Source organism: Ursus maritimus, unplaced genomic scaffold (assembly GCF_017311325.1).
Source record: "Ursus maritimus isolate PB19 unplaced genomic scaffold, ASM1731132v1 scaffold_5, whole genome shotgun sequence".
Lineage (NCBI taxonomy): Eukaryota > Metazoa > Chordata > Mammalia > Carnivora > Ursidae > Ursus > Ursus maritimus.
The window spans coordinates 5,067,387-5,087,305 of NW_024426663.1; the positions used below are offsets into that span (position 1 = coordinate 5,067,387).

Sequence of the window (19,919 nt, forward strand, 5' to 3'; positions counted from 1 at the left end):
AAGGTTATTTTCCTCTTAAAATAGCTCTGCACAAAGAGAATATACTGCTAAATACTATTGCAAGGGAATGTTTACAGATGCAAATGACTTCTATTTAAGGAGCTCATGATTAAAACTTGAAAGAATGTGGCACTAGAAAGCATGTGAATAACCTTTGAAAAATCTCACAATAGAACTGAATATGGGATATTTATAATCTGGGATTACAGCTATAAGGGTATGTGTGAATATGCATGTTCAATATGCTGCAAAGGACCTCCAACTGAAACATGTGAATTTTACTTTTCTTTAATTTAGATAAATTAACTGTTTCATTATTGGGAACCTGTAATGTAGAATGAACGAGAAGGCCAGTGCAGAATACTAGAAGGGACTAGTATTACATTTGCCTGCAACAAGTATGCCAGCCAGCTTCCACGATGCCATCTTTCTGATAAAGACAAGATATCTTTTTGATAAGTTCTTCACTGGGCCATTTCAATCTTCCGTAGCTGCTTTGAGGCTCGAAGTGTATTTCATTATTTTTCTTTCTTTTTTTTTTTTATTGCTCACAGAGCAGGCTGCTAATAAAATCAGGGGGGAAAAAAAGCTGTGATCATGGGCAGACCTAGCTTTTCAATCTATTCCTACCCAGAGAAGATCTGCCCTTTGGTTTCTTGTTGTAAAGCCTAACCTTCTGGGGTCACCCAAGAAATCAGCCCAAGTTGTGTGTCTCATTTTGGTGGAAATCATGTCCTTCACCCTCGGGTGTCCTAGGCAGTCCCGGCTCCTGCCCTGCATCTGGGTTCTGGAGGACGGTCTGGCGCAGACCCCGGCTGCACAGAACTAATGAACATGTCATGCGCGTCTTGAGTTTTCCAGTCTCTGGCACAGCTGTGGCACTTTCCCCCCCTGCTGCGAGGCACAGCACGCTGGCCATTTGTTGGCAAGTTCATATTTCACACTGCAGGGAATTGAAATGATTGAACAGACAGAAGAAGAGTTTTATTTGCAGTAGCCTACGTATCCCCAGACTCTGATTTGGCATAAAACATCTGCTTCATGATCTGCTTCAAGGCCAGTTCCTTCCCTCCAACAAAGGTTACGACTTCAGGCAAGCTGTGCTTCCACTGGCAGGAGGAAATTTGCCCGAAGACTTGATTGAGTCAGAATCAAAGCATCCTGCCACAGAATTTCTTTTTTCAATTATCTTCGAAGAGGCAGCCAGACTTTAAATGTATCGGGATAATAAATGTAATGAAATAAGGCAGACACCCCCTTCCCCCTGTTGCTCTCAGGGAAGGTGCATATCCAGTTGTGCGCCCACACCCAGAAGCCTGTGAGCCTCCCCCACCTATCTGTCCACACACACACACACGCCTCGGCAAGGGCCCATGGTAGGTACGGCCCTTGGATGGGTCTCAGCCCGTCGGCACGATAAATAAGCACATGCATGGTCTGTACCTGCAGTGTTTACATCTTTCAGATTATAAAAGCAAATTGGCCTGATACTGGAGGTAATTATTACTATTTTTCATAGTGAGGAAGCATCATACATAGCCTTTGTTTTGTAGTGTGGTCCTAATTACTAATTATATTTACCCTCATGATTTTGTTGTGCAGAGTCATATTTTTTGTTCAAGACAGTCCTCGCTAGCCTTACAGACATATACACAAAATTAAATCCTCGCATTTTATTATGCTAGAGCAATTAGATGCCATCCTCGTAATGAGAAACATGACATCTTCATCGTTCTCCTTTATATTTTCATGTTGTTTTAAAGCAGACATTTACAGAACTGAATACAGTCTTACACACACACACACACATCCCTAATTGAATATCTGCATATCTCCAAGGAGTCCTGTGGGTGAAACCATGTATTCATCTTCTTTAGTTCTTAGGCCACTTTGGTTTAAGAGTAAGAACTGTTGCTTTTATGAAGTGCCTTTTTCTATAAAGTCAAAACCTCACAGCAGTGCACAGAAAGCCAACGGTATAAAGGAGCTAAGTAGAGTCTTTAATAGAGAGAGCTGGGTTGTAAGTGTTTTTGTTCCTACGGAGCAGATAGATTTGGCTCCATCTGTTCCATATTCATAACAAAGGAGCGCACTTACAGGAGGGCCAACTTCCCCGGAGCCGCCTGGTAATGATCTTTTCACCAGAATGAAAGCATCTGAACCCAGTGGCTTGGCCCCACGAAAAGCAGCTAGCAGGATTGCCCGTCAGAACCCCGATTTTCTCATAACTCAGGTAGACATAAATTTTCCCAATCTGTGGAATGAAAAAAAAAATCAACTGATTTCTCACCTCCCCGCAGCACTGTGTCGTTAGGAAGCTCCAAATACATGAACATAACCTGCCCCTTCTACAACCACAAAAGATTTGTAATTAGATCTTAGGAGGGGAAGTGTGCACTCGAAGTATCTAAAGATATCACACGGGAGAGGCTATTCTTCAAACTTTTAAGTTGTTTCTATTCAGATTTTCTAATCTTTTTAAAACTGGGGTTAATGAATAGAAATATGAGTTATACCAAATAAGGAAAAACCCCTGTTGAGTTTTGTAATTAGCAAACTTCAAAGTCAATTTCGACGGAGACCTCTTAGATTAAAAAGATAAGTTGACCCAAGAGTACATACTTTTTCTTCCACTAAGCAGAAGAAAAATAGAATGAATTTTTTGCCCAAAATGCTAAGCGATACAAAAAATCTTCCTATTCATATGACATGTAGAGTCAGCATCAAAATGTCAATGATCCCTTAAAACTTAAATAGCACACTGGTATTAATATCATAGCTAGTGGATAGAGGCTCGCATTTATACGCTGGCTGCACAGATTTCTTAAGAAACAGGAACATATTTTGAAGTGTACTAATCCTTTTCTCCGTTCTGTGTACTCTTCAAAGATGAGAAACTCCTAAAAAATACAACGCTACTTTATTTAATACACTTCATGTTAACGTTCTAATTGTAATTTATCAAACCTTTTATTATATATCTTGGTACCATCTGTGCATTATCTGCTTGCTACCCTAGGATTTCTGGCAAATCACATTGTAAACAAATCTCTCAAAAAGTTTGCCACGGCAATAAAGTAGACAAGGGTTTTATCTAGCTTTGAAATTGCTCTGCATTTTAGCAAGAGGAAATATAAAAGTAATATTCACAGAGCAAAAAACATAGCCAATCAATCCGTGAAGATCTCGGGTTTCCAGAACACCTTGGTTCTGTTGGTTATTTTTTGTAATGTATGGAACCTGAGTATTTCTGGCATGTTCAGTTTTTACTTCGTTCACTTACTCATTCCTTCAAAAATGCTTTTTGTGTGCCTTCTTTGTACCAAGCACTGTATTAGGTTTTGGAAACACTGTGTGTATTAAAAAATGGTTATTGCTTCTGGAGCTTACAGTTTAATTGGGAGATAGACGATAAGCCAGGAAACAAACAAATCTCTAATTGCCAATTACACAAGGACCTATGAAAGGAGCTAGATGCAGTGACAGAGAAAACTAGAGAAGACAGCTTTCAGTTGGGTGATCACGGAAGGCCTCCCTTGGGAGGCAGCATTTGACCCATGGCCCCAGAGGAAGGATCAAGTGTGAGTTTTTGGTGCACAGAGGATAGTTGATGTCCACAGGAAAGACTATTTAAAGGGTTAGTTTGGATTTCAAATTTGGTATTTGACTTCTTAAAATAACAAATATTAAAAATCTTTAAAATTTCAAATGTAGCCTATTCAAATTAGTTTATACATCTTATTTTATATATAAGACTAGAAAATTGAAATATTTGGCTCCATTTACGAACTTGGTTCATTTAACTCCTTTAACCACTAAAGATGTAACATAGTCTCTTTGCTTTTTATTTATTTTTAATTGAAGTACGGTTAACAGACAGTGTGTGATATTAGTTTCAGGTGTACAATAGAATGACTCAGCAATTCTATACATTAGTCCTCACGTGGTAAGTCCTTCCTTTTTAAGTACTTAAATTGTTTGATTATAAAACCTTCCCAAGTATTTAAGTAATTCTTATAATAATTTAAAATGAAACATATGTTCTAATTCTGGTAAATGTTTTAAAACTCTTTGTAAAGTTTACTAAGATGTCATTTAGTCAAAAGTCTGAATCAGTTGTTCCATTTCATATTTTAAATTGGAATTCCCTGTCTGACCAGTTACTCTGAATGGCCAAAGCTGTCATACACTTGGAAAGCATTAAGGTTCCACAGTCTCGGGTGCTTTTTTCACACACAAAAAATACTAGGTGTATGGTTTTGATGCTCTTAAAAATGCCTATACTTAGTTTTTAAACTCAGGCATGCCTAAAGTACAGCTATATCCCTTAACACAATTTTGGGATTAAGTTCTCATTTAGTGTTTGAGGTACCTTAACTTGCCAAGCCTTCCTTCTTAATGACTAGAGGATTTCAGCGAGGATGGCTTCAGTCTTCACCTTGGGTTACGATGTCCCAGTGTCACTCTGTCCTTCAAGGAGCTTGAGGTCACTGGATTCTTGCACCGCTCTGCCTTTATTCTCCTACTTCCTGGTGGGGCCTGCAACTCCTCCCCAGACTGATCTTTGATGAGATTCTGCACATCTTTGGCTCTAGAGATGCCCACATTCCTTTCATTTGCATCTTATCTCTTGTACCACACGCTTGCAGATATAACAATAATACCTACTAGACTTTTGTGTGTCTCCCCAGGTTTTGGCTCTTTGGTCACAGTTTCCAAGATGGTTCCGTAGGAAGCAGCCAGCAGAGAGGGGGAAGGCGCCTTCCAAGAAAGGGGATTCTTTTTTTTTTTCCTTGACACCTCTTCTCCATTTTCTTTTTTGTTCTAATCCTGAGTTTTCATTCACGTTTGGTCAATGGCTCCACAGATTTCTGTTGCTGCTAGACTCATTCTCCAGATCTTTATGGAACACATGTTCTGAGCAAAGCAGTAGACTCCAGGGCACTGAGAACCCAGCAGAGCTCCTGCCTGCAGGGAACTCTCAGTTCCAGTCGCAGAGATGCAATATAACAGCCAGCTGTCAGACCAAACAGGATGGGGGACGTGCTCTTTATTACCTGATACAAACAGATCCATGTCAGAACCCAGAAGAGGGTTTTTGTGTTGGAGGAACCGGGAAATAGCTCAAGTGGCCCGAGAGAGCTGGGATTGTGAGAGGCCGAGGACAAGGTCCCCTGAGAAACGGGAGACAGGGAGGTTCTGGGAGGGAAGTTGTTGGGACTAGCGATTAATGGATTAAAGCAGGGAAGAGTGGGAGAGTTAAAGAAGGAAATCAAAGTTGGGGCAGATTTCTGAAAGACGGGGCCTGTTCTGCTGTTGTGCACGGTGCCGCCCTGCAATGCACAGCCAGTAATTTTCCTGGAAACGGTCCTGTTACTTAGAGACAACTAGAGCAAACTAGAATTTAGTCCCTCCCTATCCATTAGCTTTGATTTTATTCACTCGGTCAAAATTAAATCCTTCATCAAGGAAAGCATTTTTGGTGTGAAATGAAATGTACAGTCCTGGTACCTAAAAGGCTTCCTCTTTGGTAGAATTCAGCTTGCTTGCCCTTTTTTTTTTTTTTTTTTAAGATTTTACTTATTAGAGCGCACATGAAAGAGCACTAGTGGGGGGACGAGGGGCAGAAGGAGAGGGAGAAGCAAGCTCCCCCCTGAGCAGGGAGCCCTACATTTGGGCCTTGATCCCAGCACCCCGGGATCATGATCTGAGCCAACGCAGGTGCTTAACTGACTGAGCCACCCAGGGGCCCCAAATTTAGCTTTCTAAAGAGGGAACATGAATTTCTTCAGGCCTGTAGGGTTCCATGGGGCCTGCTACCCAAATGAATACCCTGCCCAGATATTTAATCTTAGCTCCAGAAATAGCAGACATTGGGAGAATGTGGCCTACTGGCTAAGAAAAACAAATCACTGATATGTGTAAATAGATATTTACCCAAATATGATGCAAAAGAATACTGGAGACAGGCCCGGGCACCCTTCGCAGCCGCACACTATCCCCGGCCTGCTGTGGGCCGGCCTCGCCTCAGGGCTGCTCTCAGTCGGCGCCGGGCTTCGCCCGCTCCCGGCCCCGCTGCTTGCTGTTCCGCAGAGCGACACCCTCATCTTGGGTCGGCGTCCCTCTACTGTAACAGCACCGTCTCACTCAACGTGGACTGAGAAGAGAACCCACAGAACCTTAGCGTGATTTTCAAAAGGAACAGGTCCTCCAGTGCCCTTTCTAATTCTCTGAACTCTCACCACCACACAAACCCCTTCACCCGCCACGTCCACTGCAAAGCTGTAGTAAAATCCAGTTTTTCTAATTTAGGCTACAAATAAAAGGTCGCACTCGTCCCCCAGGGTTTCCTTGTGGTGAAGAACTTCACCACCACTATCCGCAACCTGGTCCCTCCCCTTCCTGCAATTGTGTGCTCAGAACCGGGGTCCTTGCTAAGGGGGAGCCGTGCAGAGGGAGCAGTACGGAGCTCATGCCGACAATGCGGAGACGAGTGAACGGATATTCTAGATCTAAAGGGATCTGTCACCTGCGTTTCCAAGTGCAGTATAACAGTCCGCTGCCCCTCTAAAGTAGGTCAGACTTAATTTTTTTTTTTTCATAGGGAAAGAGAGGCCCAGGTGGGTTTAGCAGCTGACTGAAAGACACCACAGACGTCAGAGTAGGCGAACCAGGCAGAAAATTCAGATCATTATTATGCATGTACTCAAACCACTAAACCATGTCCCTTCCAAGGCCCCTCACTAGGGAAGATAAGGATGATAGTGGTTATGAAAGTTTCAAAGAAATAATAGCTTTCATCCAGGAGCTTCTTTGAATTGTATTAACTTGATGACTTATTAGTAATTTACTGTCTTGCTACGTTTAGTGCTAATAGGATAACACTGTTGCTGTGAATACTGTATAAATGAGTAATGGGACCTGTGGCTGTCATTGCTTACCAGGTGGCGGAAACCCCAGTAACAGATCACAGAGGAGGCACAAGGAGCCTGTGGAGAAGGAATAGTATAAATAGCTCCTCTCTGGGCTTCTAGGAGTTCTACCCTTTGTCTGAGTTTTTGGTTTTTTATTACCTTTATTATGTGGCTTCTGGCTGAGGAAGAGTTTTTGTAAGTGAATGAGCCTGCATCATCTGCAGGCTGCAAAATTCACCAAAATCACCACAAACAAGGGAGAAGGAACTACTTGACCTCAATGACCTGGGACAGTCATTTCAATAGTGTGGCCTCAGGCAAGTCCAGATCTCAGAAAATAGTTTTAACACCGTTTTTTAATAGGAAGCTTACTTTTCCTAACTGTTTATTGATTTTTTTAAATGTAAAATATCCAATAAGGAACTTAACAAAACCCTAAACACAAGGAAATATAGTTAACAATTAAAATGCTATCTAAATATTATCTTGTTTTTTGTGCCTATGTGTAGTGGATTTTTCCGGTCACATCATGGCAGGAGATAAATTTAGGCTGACATAATTTTTTCTTAAAAAGAATTAGAAATGTTTCTTATATGGAGGATATTTTTAAAAGCATTCTCTGGGTTAAAAATAACCCAGGTTATTTTTTGGTCGTGCCTTAATAGATACTGAAATATAAGGGACAAATCATACGCTCTTGGATAAGCAGTGGGAACAAGTTTGTTGTCCCTGAGCTTTAAAAAGCAAGGAAGAGTTTGCCCACACTTTAAATAAATGTGTACAAAAGCAGGATAATGTCCTATTTGTTTTCCTAGAAATCAGTGGAAAGAAACTTGTCCTCAGCCATTTATTTGAGGTTGCCAAGAAAAAATAATTGATCTACGGAGGCTTAGCTCCTGGAATTTAAATAATACTGAAGTTAGCATTTGCAGTGAGAATTTTGCCTGAGGGGGTAGAGAGCCGGCAGAGGGGGAGCAAGGGGTGTGATGGGTGGTACCTCCTATTTTTCTCTTTTGTCTGAGGCTGCACAGCTGGAACTAATTTTACTTCCCTCTCCCTGAACTTTACTCTAATTATTTGTCCCTGTTACAGTTCCCTGGTGTTGAAACCCAAGTTTTAGCTCACGGAGCACATGAGCCTATTATACAGCGGGAAACACCCCTCTTCCTTTCCTAGCTTTTGGTGTTTTGTTTTGTTTTGTTTTGTTTTGTTTTTTTAAAGAAAATCCACGGAGCCCAATCAAAGAATCTAATATTTACATGGTATTTTAAGTTTCCTCGAGGCTCCTACCTTTACTGGGTAACCTCTTTTCCAAGTGTTCCCTCTGGGGCTTTGACCTTAACCTCACGGTGATTTCCGTCTGGAGACACGGCTGGCTGGGAAAGAGCAAATGTGTGGGCACCCGCAGCTGCTCCCGGAGTCGCTGTGAGGACAGACGTTTCAGAAACCTGGGGCCAAGAGCAGGTTATTCAAACATGTGGGTTTTAAACATCAAAAGGTAGAATGGTGAGATGTAGTCCATCCTAACTGGTCCTTTTGTTCTTAATATGAGAATTAGGTGGTGTGCTGCTTTTTAAGAAAGGGCAGATAACCAGTTGCAAATTGTTGCTGGGATATTCTTTCCTAACAAGAGGCCTAACGTTTAAGACTTTTTTCTGTAGGTCTGGTAACCATTTTCCAAGAAGTCCATATGGCTTTGGTTAATCTCTATCCTATACCCACAACTTCTTCTGTTCCCTGCCCTCCACCCACATGTACAACATGGATTTTGATTCCTTATGTTCTAGAAGACATTTTCGTAGTACCGTTTCTTTAAATGGGCTTTACTTCTTGTGCCTTTATTGTGAAAGGAATATTAATGCTTAAATCTGCCGTCGCCTAATTTGCATATATCTGTGTTGTGTGTTAAACTACATGAAAACCTACAGAGAAAAGACTAGGCTGTGCTAACAGCTAATAGCCTATCTTTTCTTTTGACTTGCACAAATTGAGAAATATTGCCTGTGGCAAACATAATGGAAAACTGCATTTTTAATGCTCCCCCACACACTCATTTCTTTAAAAGGAAGAAGAAAGTGGCTATTCTTAAAAATAAAACTTCTTGGAGTATCCAGACTGGCAAGGGATACAGTAAAGGAGGATTTTGGCTTTTGGAATGAAGATTTGGGGATGAATAAGGTTCGGCAGAGATGTTGAGGTTAACAAACGAGTACAGTATTGGGCTTAAAAATGTGGGGGAAAAAATACAAGGGTATCATCCCACCTGCTAAGCTTCTGGTTCTTCATGAAGAAGGACGTTTGTTGCCTTGACTACTTTTGAGTTGCTTGAAATCTCAAAATGTTTGTATTTCATGTAATAGCCTGTGTGTAAGATAATTGATACAAGCTTTTTCAATACGGAGGGAGGCTTTAACTTATCATTACAGTCCTTTTATTTCACATGTTTTAAAGCTCACCTTTCCATTCTCTTCCTCCAGTTTGAGGAAGGGCATTGTCTTATCATTTAAGTTCACATTTTCTATCAAAGCTCACTTTGGTTCACCCAGCAATTTGGAGTTGGAGTGAGACATCGTGATAATCGCACAGAACAGCACAGGTTGGCTGCATTAGCAAAAACAAACTAAGTGGCATGGGAGGGAAAACGAAAAACCGTTTTCAACTGCTGGAGTGAAAACAAATAGATACATCTTGTAGTATTTCTTCAACAGCAGTTTATAATTACTTCTCTTCAAGGCCTATTTTCCGTGGACTTAGAACAGTAGCTTGAAAAGTAAACTGGCAAGGGATCCAGTTGTGTAGACAGGGCAGCAGAACAAGAAAGGAGCTGCCCCGTGGGAACCAGGGCCTGGCCGTCCTCCCGAGAGGATGCCCCAGTGCCTTAGTTTCTAGGTCTCCCTCAAGTCCGCGGGAAGCCTCTGTTGGCACGGAGGTGGTTTTATACGGCATTGTATCACTTAGTTGTTGAATTACAAATTACCCCCAAATATGGGGTTAAGACATTTAGTATTCACAGTGCCTGTGGGTCAGGGATCCAGGGGTAGCGTAGCTGGGTCCTCTGGAGTCTCTCACAAGGTGACAGTCCTTTAAAGGCTGAGCTGAGAAGGATTCACTTTCTAGCTGACTCACCAGACTGTTAGCCAGTTCAGGTCCTTGCACACTCTTGGCTGGAAGTCGCTCTCAGTTCCTTGCCACTAGCCCTCCCCACTGAGATTCTTACACTACAGCACCTTGCTTCATGAGCAAGAGAGACAGCAAGAGAGGGAGCACTGGCAAGAAAGAAGTCCCAGTCTTTTGCGACATAATCACAGAAACGACATCTTGTCACAGTGGCTGTATTCTATTCATTAGAAGCAAAACACTAGGTCCAGCCCACTCGCAAGTGAGGGTAGTCAGAGCCGGGTCAGAAGCTACCTACCAAAAGCACAATGCCATTATATTCTTGCCACGTCCAGCTGATGAGTCTGTAGTGAACTGTGATGTGACTATTGTGTATATTTACAATGCTAAATACAGCGTGTGGAAGTACTGATGTGGGGGGCATTGAATGTGGTCCCCTTTATGTATCAATTGGCTGATAAGTGCTCAGCTGAGCTTACCTGAGCCCCAGGAGACCAAGGAAGCAGGTGTTCAGGAATGGCTAGAATAAGGGCGCCTGTCTGAGGTCATGGAACAGAGCAGCCCTCGTGGCCTTATGAGCACGATACTCTAAACACAGAGACCAGCGGGCCCTCAGATTATATTTCATTATGTGTTGTAAGGTTTTGATTGGTACTTTGCGGATCATTAGGGGGAAGGGACCCTGTGGTTTGATTTATAAAGTTGCTATTAAGATCATGGAATGGGAGGTTGTACTTGTGTTAATGGTCCCATGCCCCTACTTCCAGCTTTCCGGACTCCAAATGTACATTTTCAGCAGTAAACTGAATAAAGGGATATGGATTTGGATTATGAGACAAATGGTTAAGACAGGAGTTGCATTTCACATTTTAATTTGACAAATTCTGCTAGAAAATCCATGCATATTTATAGAGAGTTCAAGTCTAGGTTTTCTTCACCTGTTGCAGGTTAACTCTTCTTTTTGCTTTCTGAAGTTCCAATGTGGGAACTTAGGGAGGAAATGCTCTCATTCTTTTGTCCCAGTTGCTACTGATTGGCTTCTGTAGGCTCTGTGAAGCCTCGAGAAAATTCCCTCTGAGCGACACGTCTGGGACACCCTCGCCCTCCTGGACCAAGCCAAGTCCACGCAGACCTCAGTTATCACAGCGATCCCTCGTGTGCTTCACGGTCGTGTCCCCAGCTGGAATAAGCATGGCACAAGGACAGAGACCGGGTGTCTGACACAGCTTTGTACCCCTAGGACCTAACAGGGGAGCTGGTGCACAGTAGGGATTTTAAAGCTCTTTGAATGGATAGATGAAGCAGTTAGTAATTATGACCAGTTCTCAAAACTTCCTATTAATTTTCTAAGGCAAGTAGCATAAGAAGTAATAAGATTTGTTTTAGCTAAGATCGTGTTGGTCATTATAAACTGGTGTGGCTCTAGAATTATAGGGATGAGTATTACCTACACTCCTGAGACAAGCCAGGCACATTTTCACTTTCTACTCCCTCGTGTCCATCTGCAGCTCTTTTTTTTTTTGCTCATAATTGATCCTGAGAGGATTTTCTTTGTAACTTCGCTTGTGTGACTGTTACATTTGTCAGTTCCCCTGTTGTTTGGTGTTCCTCACACTCAGCCACTGCTTTTTGTTTACTTGTGACTCTGGTGAAGCACTTTTAAGATTACCTTATATCTTCGACTATTATAAATAATCCTAAGCGTTTTGTTCATAGTGTAAAGGCATCCGACATTTGTCATCCAGGGGCTCTGGGGTTAAGAAACCTGGAACATAATGTGCAATAAAGCCAGAGTCTTACTTTTTAAAATCCTGCATAAAACGTTTTTATGCTTTTTGGTTTGATTTTTGTTTCTCCGTGTGGTAAATGAGGAACCCGAGTGATACTGACCTGGCCTGGCCTACCCTCTCAGGTTAGCTCTAAGGGTTAAGAACTGATTTCATGAGCTCAGCCCAGAGGTTGTGGAGTTAACTGATTTAATGTCATCTGCATTGTGTGCTCACATTATATGTTTTTAGTTTCTGTTCATGAGTTTTTCTAAGGATTAGAGTATAATAGTCAAACAGTAGAAAGTGTCAATCACGTTATTGTTACAGCTTTTCTGGTGATGGGAGAGGAGGAAGTCATGGAGAAGTTAGGGAAGAGAGGTTATTTTATTTTATTTAAGTAGATTATATATTTATGTATGTTTGTATTTTATGATCTTAATTTACAGAAGGATGTAAGTCAGCCTTGTACTAAGGCTCAATGTCCATCTCTCAGAGCTGGTGAGAGAACTCTCCGCAGTTCTTCCCAGATAGCTTATCATTTGCTGTGGTTTGGTTATTCCGGTGTGCCCTACAATGATTTTGATGTCCTGGATTTACAGGATTTCTGCTACATACAAATCTGAAAGGCCGGTACAAACTCCCAAGAAGTTCCCCCACTAAAACAAACACTTGATGCTGCCATGAGCCTATTGTATTTTGCGGTATCTTTGGTACCAGTCCATTCTTGCAGGTGGCAAATCAAGTTCACGCACGAGGCTCAGGCTCCTAGTGAGTTCATCTCAGCTCAAAAATCCATAGACTGGCGGTGTAAACATCCACGTGTCACTCCTTCACACCACCTCTCGTGAATAATGAGACAAACTATCTCAAGAGCCGTGGTTTTTCTAATGAATTGGAGTCACCTATGTGTACTGTGTTTGTGACATGCACATTTGCAGTGGGGGTCCACAGGAAGGACACCATTTCCTGGATCAAACCACAGAGTGCAAATATTGTGCCCTAAATAACACACTAGTTACTGTAAATGTCAGTAGAGGGAGTTTTTCCCAACTTTGATTTAATGAAAGCCTACAGCAAAGCCAGCTGTTAGCACTTCTTAACTGCTTGTCAGAGGGAAAAGGGGGAGGGACAGAAACCTCTTTTCTGTATACTTTAGTCTTAGAATTAAGAGGTTTCAACAGGTGTTGAATAGGGACACTAAGGGTCCTTTACAGCTTGCTTGCTTTTAGGTGGTGAATTTATAAGTTCCCCAGCACAGGGATCCTGGAGTTACCAGAGGAGAGTCATGTAAAATTGGTTTGGAGTTTGCATCTTGAATCCCCTCACCTAAGAAGCATTTTCGTTGCCTGAGCTCCCATGAGGAATAATAAAAGATAAAAACAAAGGAGAGAGAAAGCGTACCAAACACGGGTCCTGTCTTTGTCACCGTGGGGCTCACCAAACTCACTGTAAGCCATGTGAGTTTTTATTGTTGTCATCTGCATTTTCTGAAAAAAAAACCACTTGAAGCAAACACACAGGGAGGAAAGTATGTGGCACTCCTTTCTATCATTTTTGTCATTTCTAGAATGCGTTAGTAAATGGATGAGATCGTTAAGGGTCTTACCGCCCTTGGAAATCCCTTTGACATTACTGTGTGTGCACTAAGGGGAGATAATCTTTCCAACACAGAGAAAGTTTACAGTCTTATTATCTTGAAGAGGGGAAGAAAGTTTCTCCCTCAAATGAATTATAACTTGAAACATGTTGTCATGTTTTGGTAAGCCCACTTTATTACTTCCATCCTTCTCTGTGGCAAACTTTTTAAAAATAAATGTACCATTGCACCGTAGTGATTTCTCAATAGCATATTGTACTTATAGTAGCATGATGGAAGTTGCTGGGCTCGGTGTAGTCACAGAGAATGCAGAGCCAAGTTCTAATTGAATTACCTGCAAAGCACTGACAGACAGGCTTTCAGGACAGACAAAGCTTTGCTTTCCCCGCAAAAATAGGTCATGTTTAAGTTGGCCTTGTAACTATTTGTTACTGGTTTTTGCCAGCACTTTCACCTTGGGCCCCTCTTCCTGCAGGAGACGGGGAGTAGCTCTCTGATGGCCCAGAGGGCTCAAGCATTATCTTCTTATTTTGGAGAAAATTGATAACAGATCAAGTTAAATGGAAGAGCCTTTGAAATAAAAATACCAAGTATTTTTCTGTAGATTATACCAACATTCTTGCATGAGTCTTCACTGTATTGAAAAGAAAAGCCCGGGCTAGGAAAGTAGCCTTATTTCTAGCGGTCTCTATCAGCCTGAAAAGTGTTTTTGTCTTAACTTCTGGGAAAAATTAGAGAGTGCTCCTGTTGTTCAGGGAAAGAATGTCTTGTAGAGCATTTGCATTTGAAAATGAAGAATAATCTGTTGTCGCTCTCTCCTTGTTTTCTTTTTGTCTCGTCCACAGCCTCTGCAATCCCAGATAATGGCAGAAGGTCCTGTCTCAAGCTCAAAGTCTTTGTGAGACCAACAAGTAAGTTGACTAGAATGAGCTTCAGAGGGTGGCTTCACTGCGCATGCTTTATCGTGTGTTCTGGTTCACGCGGTACAACTTTTTTTTACTGTTAAATCCTGTGTGGTACCTGTTTTGTATATCAGCATCCATGTTTTAGTTTTCATCATATTTTTTCTCATCATTCTTCATGATGCTTTTATTTTGAAGTACACAGCAGTTGCTAACTTGTTGTTTCTTAGACTGTTGTACGTGCACAGCAAATGGGAACAATATTGGCATTTGGATACATGCCACTGATTGTAAAACAATCTCTACATAAATTAAAGGAGACAATAGAGAGAAAGAAAAAAAAAGAAATGGGAGTTGAAGGGTGTCTTCACTAACATATTTGGCTGTTATCTCTATTTTTGTTATAGATAGCTGTATGAAAACTATAGGTGTTCATGATCGTGTTTTCGATGTTAACGACAAAGTAGAAAATTCATTAGAACCAGCAGGTTAGTATGCTTAGAGACTCTCCTTTAACAAATGCATCTCTCTCTGGTGCTTCCGTACTTTTTTTCCTTTCTTCTCCTCCGCATGTTTGCATGTTATAGTTGCTCTGCTTTTGCTCATTGCTAGCGATGCTAATATTACTTTTATATTCTACCTCATTCCTCCAGTATCTTTGTCTAATGCATGTTAGATAAAATATGACCTTTCTTTTTTGGACATGGGTTTGATATAATGCAGTATCCTAATATAGAAGCCCCATCAGAATGCTAAAATCTCACTACTTTTTACCATATCCTCCGAGCATGCTGGTGAATCACTGTGACTATTAATGGATCTGTTTTCAGAGAAGACAGAAAAAAATTCTATCGTATATGCTTTAAAAAAAGTTTACATTATGTCCAAATTTATGGATAAAAGTAATTAAGACTATTGCACAAAATAGCAGCTAATTCAACATATTTAATTTTCTCTGGCAATTCACATGCATCATTGAACTGCTCTAAAGGCTTTATTACGTTTCAGATATTATTTGTGCTATTGATATATCATTAGCAGTTGGTCTGGAGAAGTAAAATCATGTTGCCTAACCCCACAAATTCACACACTTGTTACTCCCACAAATGAATCAGTGGTCTGTCCAGCCAAATGCGATCCTTGACTGCTGAGGCAAACTAAGTATTAAGGAGAAATTTGTTTTTCTACTGCTATGTTCCACACACCCAAACTTTCCTGTCACTGAAGAAACATAAAACCCACACAAGCACTTATCGAAACATTTACACTGTAGTGTACTGTGGGTGAGGTGGTCCTGGATCCTATCGTGGGTGAGGTGGTCCTGGATCCTATCCATTTGGTTATAAAGTCAACGAGACTGATTCTGAGGGATAGGAGCTCTCTGTCCACTGTGCCCTGAGGACTGTGCCTTGATGCCGCTGTATACCTACCTTGCTCTGGTTTCCTCTCTTTGCCCTACCTGCTTTAGATCTTGACTGGTTTCCTGACCCAACTCCCGCGACCATCTCAAAGCTTAATGGAATTAAAATGATTTCTTCTTCACAGAAAGATGTGAGCACTCCCCCCATCTTATACGAACAGATTTTTTTTTTCATCTATTTGTAGCAGCACTTTTTTTTTTTATGGCCCTAGAAATTAAAGGGTTGTGAAGTCCACTTTATCTTTTGAGTATTGTTACTAGGACATAGTCAGTGAGCTTTAGGGAAACTTACTTACCCTGAGTAAATGCAGTGCCTCGGGACATAAAATAGCTTTCACGAAGAGTTAGTTTTTTTTCCCCAAGCATTCTTGTTTTTCTAAGGCAGGCATCTGACCCCAGCACAAATGGGAAGTGTGTACAATAAAGCTCTGAGAGGCCTTCCTGGCTGCCCAGGGATCAGTTAGCTGCTTTAGAAAGTTGCAAGGATTGAGTGCTGACATGGAGATATTTTAATTGTGTCCTGGAAATCTGGAAGCAGTACTGGGGCTTTTCAAGGTACCAGACTCCGCCCAAGCTTGAGGACTTGGCCCATCCTAGGATCTTTGAGTTAGATGGGCTCTCTTCTAAGGACCCCAGAGTCTACACTTCCCCTTGATAACTGAGACTTGCCCAGGCCACATCACTAGTTAGAGACAGATCTAGGTCTAATATTCAAATTTCTCAACTTCCCTTCCAACGTGAGTAGAAAAGGAGGATTCTCTTACCATCAGTAGACACATAGATCTTCATAAAGAGAACTTTACTCTATTGGAAATGTTAAGTCATGTGTAGAATGACAGAGTTAGGCAAGTTGTAAACGTAAGTTATCCTGAATTACGATTTTTTGATGCCAGGTGTGGTAGAATGTAGGCAGATCTTTCCAGTCTTTTTTCCAGGTGTATTCCATTGCCTATCAAGAAAGCAAGAGGCTGTTTAGAAACAAGATTGCATGTTTTTCTCGGTCATCAAGAGACCCACTGAGGACTGTTCTGACACTAGGAAAATTACCTTTGAATTCAACTAATGATAAAATGCAAGATATTAGGATGCATCCATATGTGAGCATGTGTCATCGTCTTTGGGGAAATAGGCTTTTTTTCCCTGAGCATTTAAAATCCTTGATGGCTCCCAAACCTATACACACAGAACTGATGGAAGTTTGCAAACGTCTGATAGGAGGTGGTGTGTGTGTTGGAGAGTGGACGTGCAGGCTCCTCCAGTCGGTCAAGGCTGGATTTAAGGGCTTTCTTGTGAGCATCTACACTAAAAAAACCTTGTGAGACAAGTTTGAGCTACCATCCCTGGCTATAGGAATGCAGTAATAAATTTGAGTACTTCGTCTTATTCCTTACAAAATTCAGTCAGACGTGTGGCTTTACACCACTGTGGTGCATGGTTGAGTACAGACCTAGACTTTATGAATCCAGAAAGCCTGAAAGGATTCCACTGCATGTTCTCGGCAATATGTACTAACTCACCTGTCTTTGGAATGTATTTGCCTTTTTTGTTTGCTTGCACACTCTGCCTGCCAGTTTCCTATCATCAGGGATACAGGATGATCTCAGGGCAGTCATATGCCACATAATATGCTCCAAAATATTGCTAGTGTTCTCTCAGTTAACCATTGAAACCCTCAGACTGTGGAATCCTGGAGGCAGGAGGCAAGACTTGATTTAGTTTCTGAGGAGGAATATTTTCTTCCTTCAAGCCACATTTACCATCATGAGTGTTAGGAAGTCTCTGATGGTTAGATGTAATTTCCACTGGGAGAGATTTTGCTTATGAATTCTTCCTTAGAATTCAGAAACGGCTCAGATTTACCCAAATGACAGCCAGTTTCTCATTTTGCTTCTCAGGGGCCATAGAATCTTCCAACATTGAGGCCCTGTTAGAATCAAAGGATGCTTTGTAGAATCCTGAGCCGGGACCAGCATGTTACAGAGAGCAGAGAAGAACTGTGTGGCCCTAATGGGACAGATTTTCCCCTTTGAGGGCAAAATGATACTTACCGGTCAGTTGCTTAGAAGAGGGTTACTTCCAAAAGTCATCCATGATTAGAAGACTAAAAAGTACATGTAACCTCATACTTCACTTGTATGAAAAACAAAAGCGTTCCTCCTCTCCGCGTCCTGCAAGGTCATTCACCCTGTCTTATGCTGCCTGGAGCAATGGCTGGCACTTGCTGAGCATCCTGGAAGGACAGGGAGGGCAGCTCTCCCTCTAGTTCACGCTGAGTACCAACTTATGACGGGAGTACCTTTTATCAGTACACATCCAGACTTTACAAGGAAGAGGATTGGGTAATTTGGTAGTAAAAATAAGATAGAGAAGAACCCAAGAGCTGATGTAATTTCAGGTGTATAAATATAAATGGTATTTCAAAATGAAATCTGGAAGCCTCGGGGTTTATGGTTTTTGCAGATTAAACCCAGAGCACTCTATTATTCTGACTGACAACATATTGATGCTCTTAAGGTGATTTGGATTTTAATTTCAGGGCTATTCAGGGCATTTATGTTGAATTTCTGTTAACTACGGATTGAATACATTTGCCAGGCTGAAGAAGAACAGAGAGAAGCATCCACAAGTAGTTGGCACCATGGGGGGCTTTATAGTTCTCCCTCTGCATCCATTTAACTCCGCATTCTTGCTTCCTAACCTTCTCTAGTCTTTTAAGCCAATCGCGACCCCATGCAGGTTTGCTCAGGTCCAGGGGAGGGGAGCAAATCAGACGGGAAGGCAGAAGCTTTTCACATGGGGACGGGCTCAAATGAGAAGAGCACACCAGGGCAGAAGCCTGAACACGGAGCAGACAGATTGTTTAGCTCATATTGGGAGTGGGTGTGATGAACAGGAACAGCCTGCCTGCGCGTATCTGAAGCAGAGGCCAGCCCGTGCGCCTGAGAAGTGGTCACTTTCGGACAAAGAATAGCGAGTGTGACGCTAACATAGTGAAAAAGAAAGCATCCTTATTGTGACATGTCCTGTGAAGATATAAATGAGTTTGAACTCAATGGTCCATTAAAGGGTTCTAAGTGGGTCATGCAGGGATACTTGGGGATTACCCTTTGAGGTCTACAAAATTGAGAAACATCACTAGCGTCTCCCTTGTTTCCACTCTCTGACTGACCGTTAAGTGAATACAAGATGACAGTCTCTGAGCTTTTACAGGAAGGTCTCCTGATGCTGAGATAAAAATCTATCACTGAACCCCACCCTGGGCCCCAAGGACAGGTAGTCTGAAATTTCAGCACAAGGTAAGCCAGGAGGAAGGAAGAAGACAGGCAACACTCGAGCAAAGCACGGCTCATAGGCAAGCCTCCAATCCGTCTTTGGGTACTACTTGCTGCTCTAGAGTTCCTGTCTCAAAGTTAAGCCTGGTAACCCTGCAGATCAGGAAGGCTATCCAAAGTCAGAGGCAGCCCGGTAAAGCACTTTGTAGCGAAACAAAAGCAGCTTACCTCACTTAATCCATTTTATTTAGAGGAAAATTTGCATCCAAACCGATAATTTATGTGCCAAGCTTCAGCCTGATAAAAATAAAAACAGTCAAGTTCAAGTAATTCCATCCTTGGAGATACAGGGTTTGTAATGGAAGCAGCACCATCACTGATTCCCAGTTGTAGGCAACTAGTGGGCACCACTCATTGAGGTCTAGTGGGCATTACGTATAGTTACTTGAAAATGCGGTTCTGGCAAAAAATAAATAAAATGCAATTTTGGCATTTAATTTTTCTTACTTGAAAATTCACGTAGGTAACCACCCACTAGGCATTCAACACTAATCCTATGAAACAGGTGAAAAGAGGAAAATGGGAAGCCCGTTCTGACCAACCACTAACATGCCAATGTAACTACATCCCCCCCAACATGTCCTTTGCTTCTCCACGGCATCTTGGGTTGAAAAGGTACATTCAGATCTCTCGGCTTTGTGCAAGGTGTGTTTGCTAGCAACCCAAAGTAGTTCGCATACCAAAGGTTACAGTATGTGTACAATTTTCCCCCCTCAGTTTTTAAGGAAAGTAATACTGCTGAAAAAGTCCAATTTTCTCTGCTGCTCCTTTGTTTGCTGTAAATAATGAGTGATTATGCAGACATGAAAGTCAATGGTGGCACAAGGTTCATTACCCTACTTTGCAGAGGGTGGCGAGGTCTGTTAAC

At 41.8% G+C, this 19,919-nt stretch overlaps 1 protein-coding gene across 2 annotated transcripts in view; it reads left to right on the forward strand.

Annotated features, from left to right (window-relative positions):
* Positions 1–19,919, forward strand: part of EFNA5 (ephrin A5) — a 271,916-nt gene that overhangs the window by 247,428 nt on the left and 4,569 nt on the right. The window contains exons 3-4 of one of the 2 annotated variants that reach the window (XM_040621992.1): positions 14,243–14,308; positions 14,707–14,787. In XM_040621992.1, coding sequence (XP_040477926.1) covers positions 14,243–14,308; positions 14,707–14,787 — 147 coding nt within the window. The remainder of the gene's footprint in view (positions 1–14,242; positions 14,309–14,706; positions 14,788–19,919) is intronic. The other variant, XM_040621993.1, reaches the window with a different exon arrangement.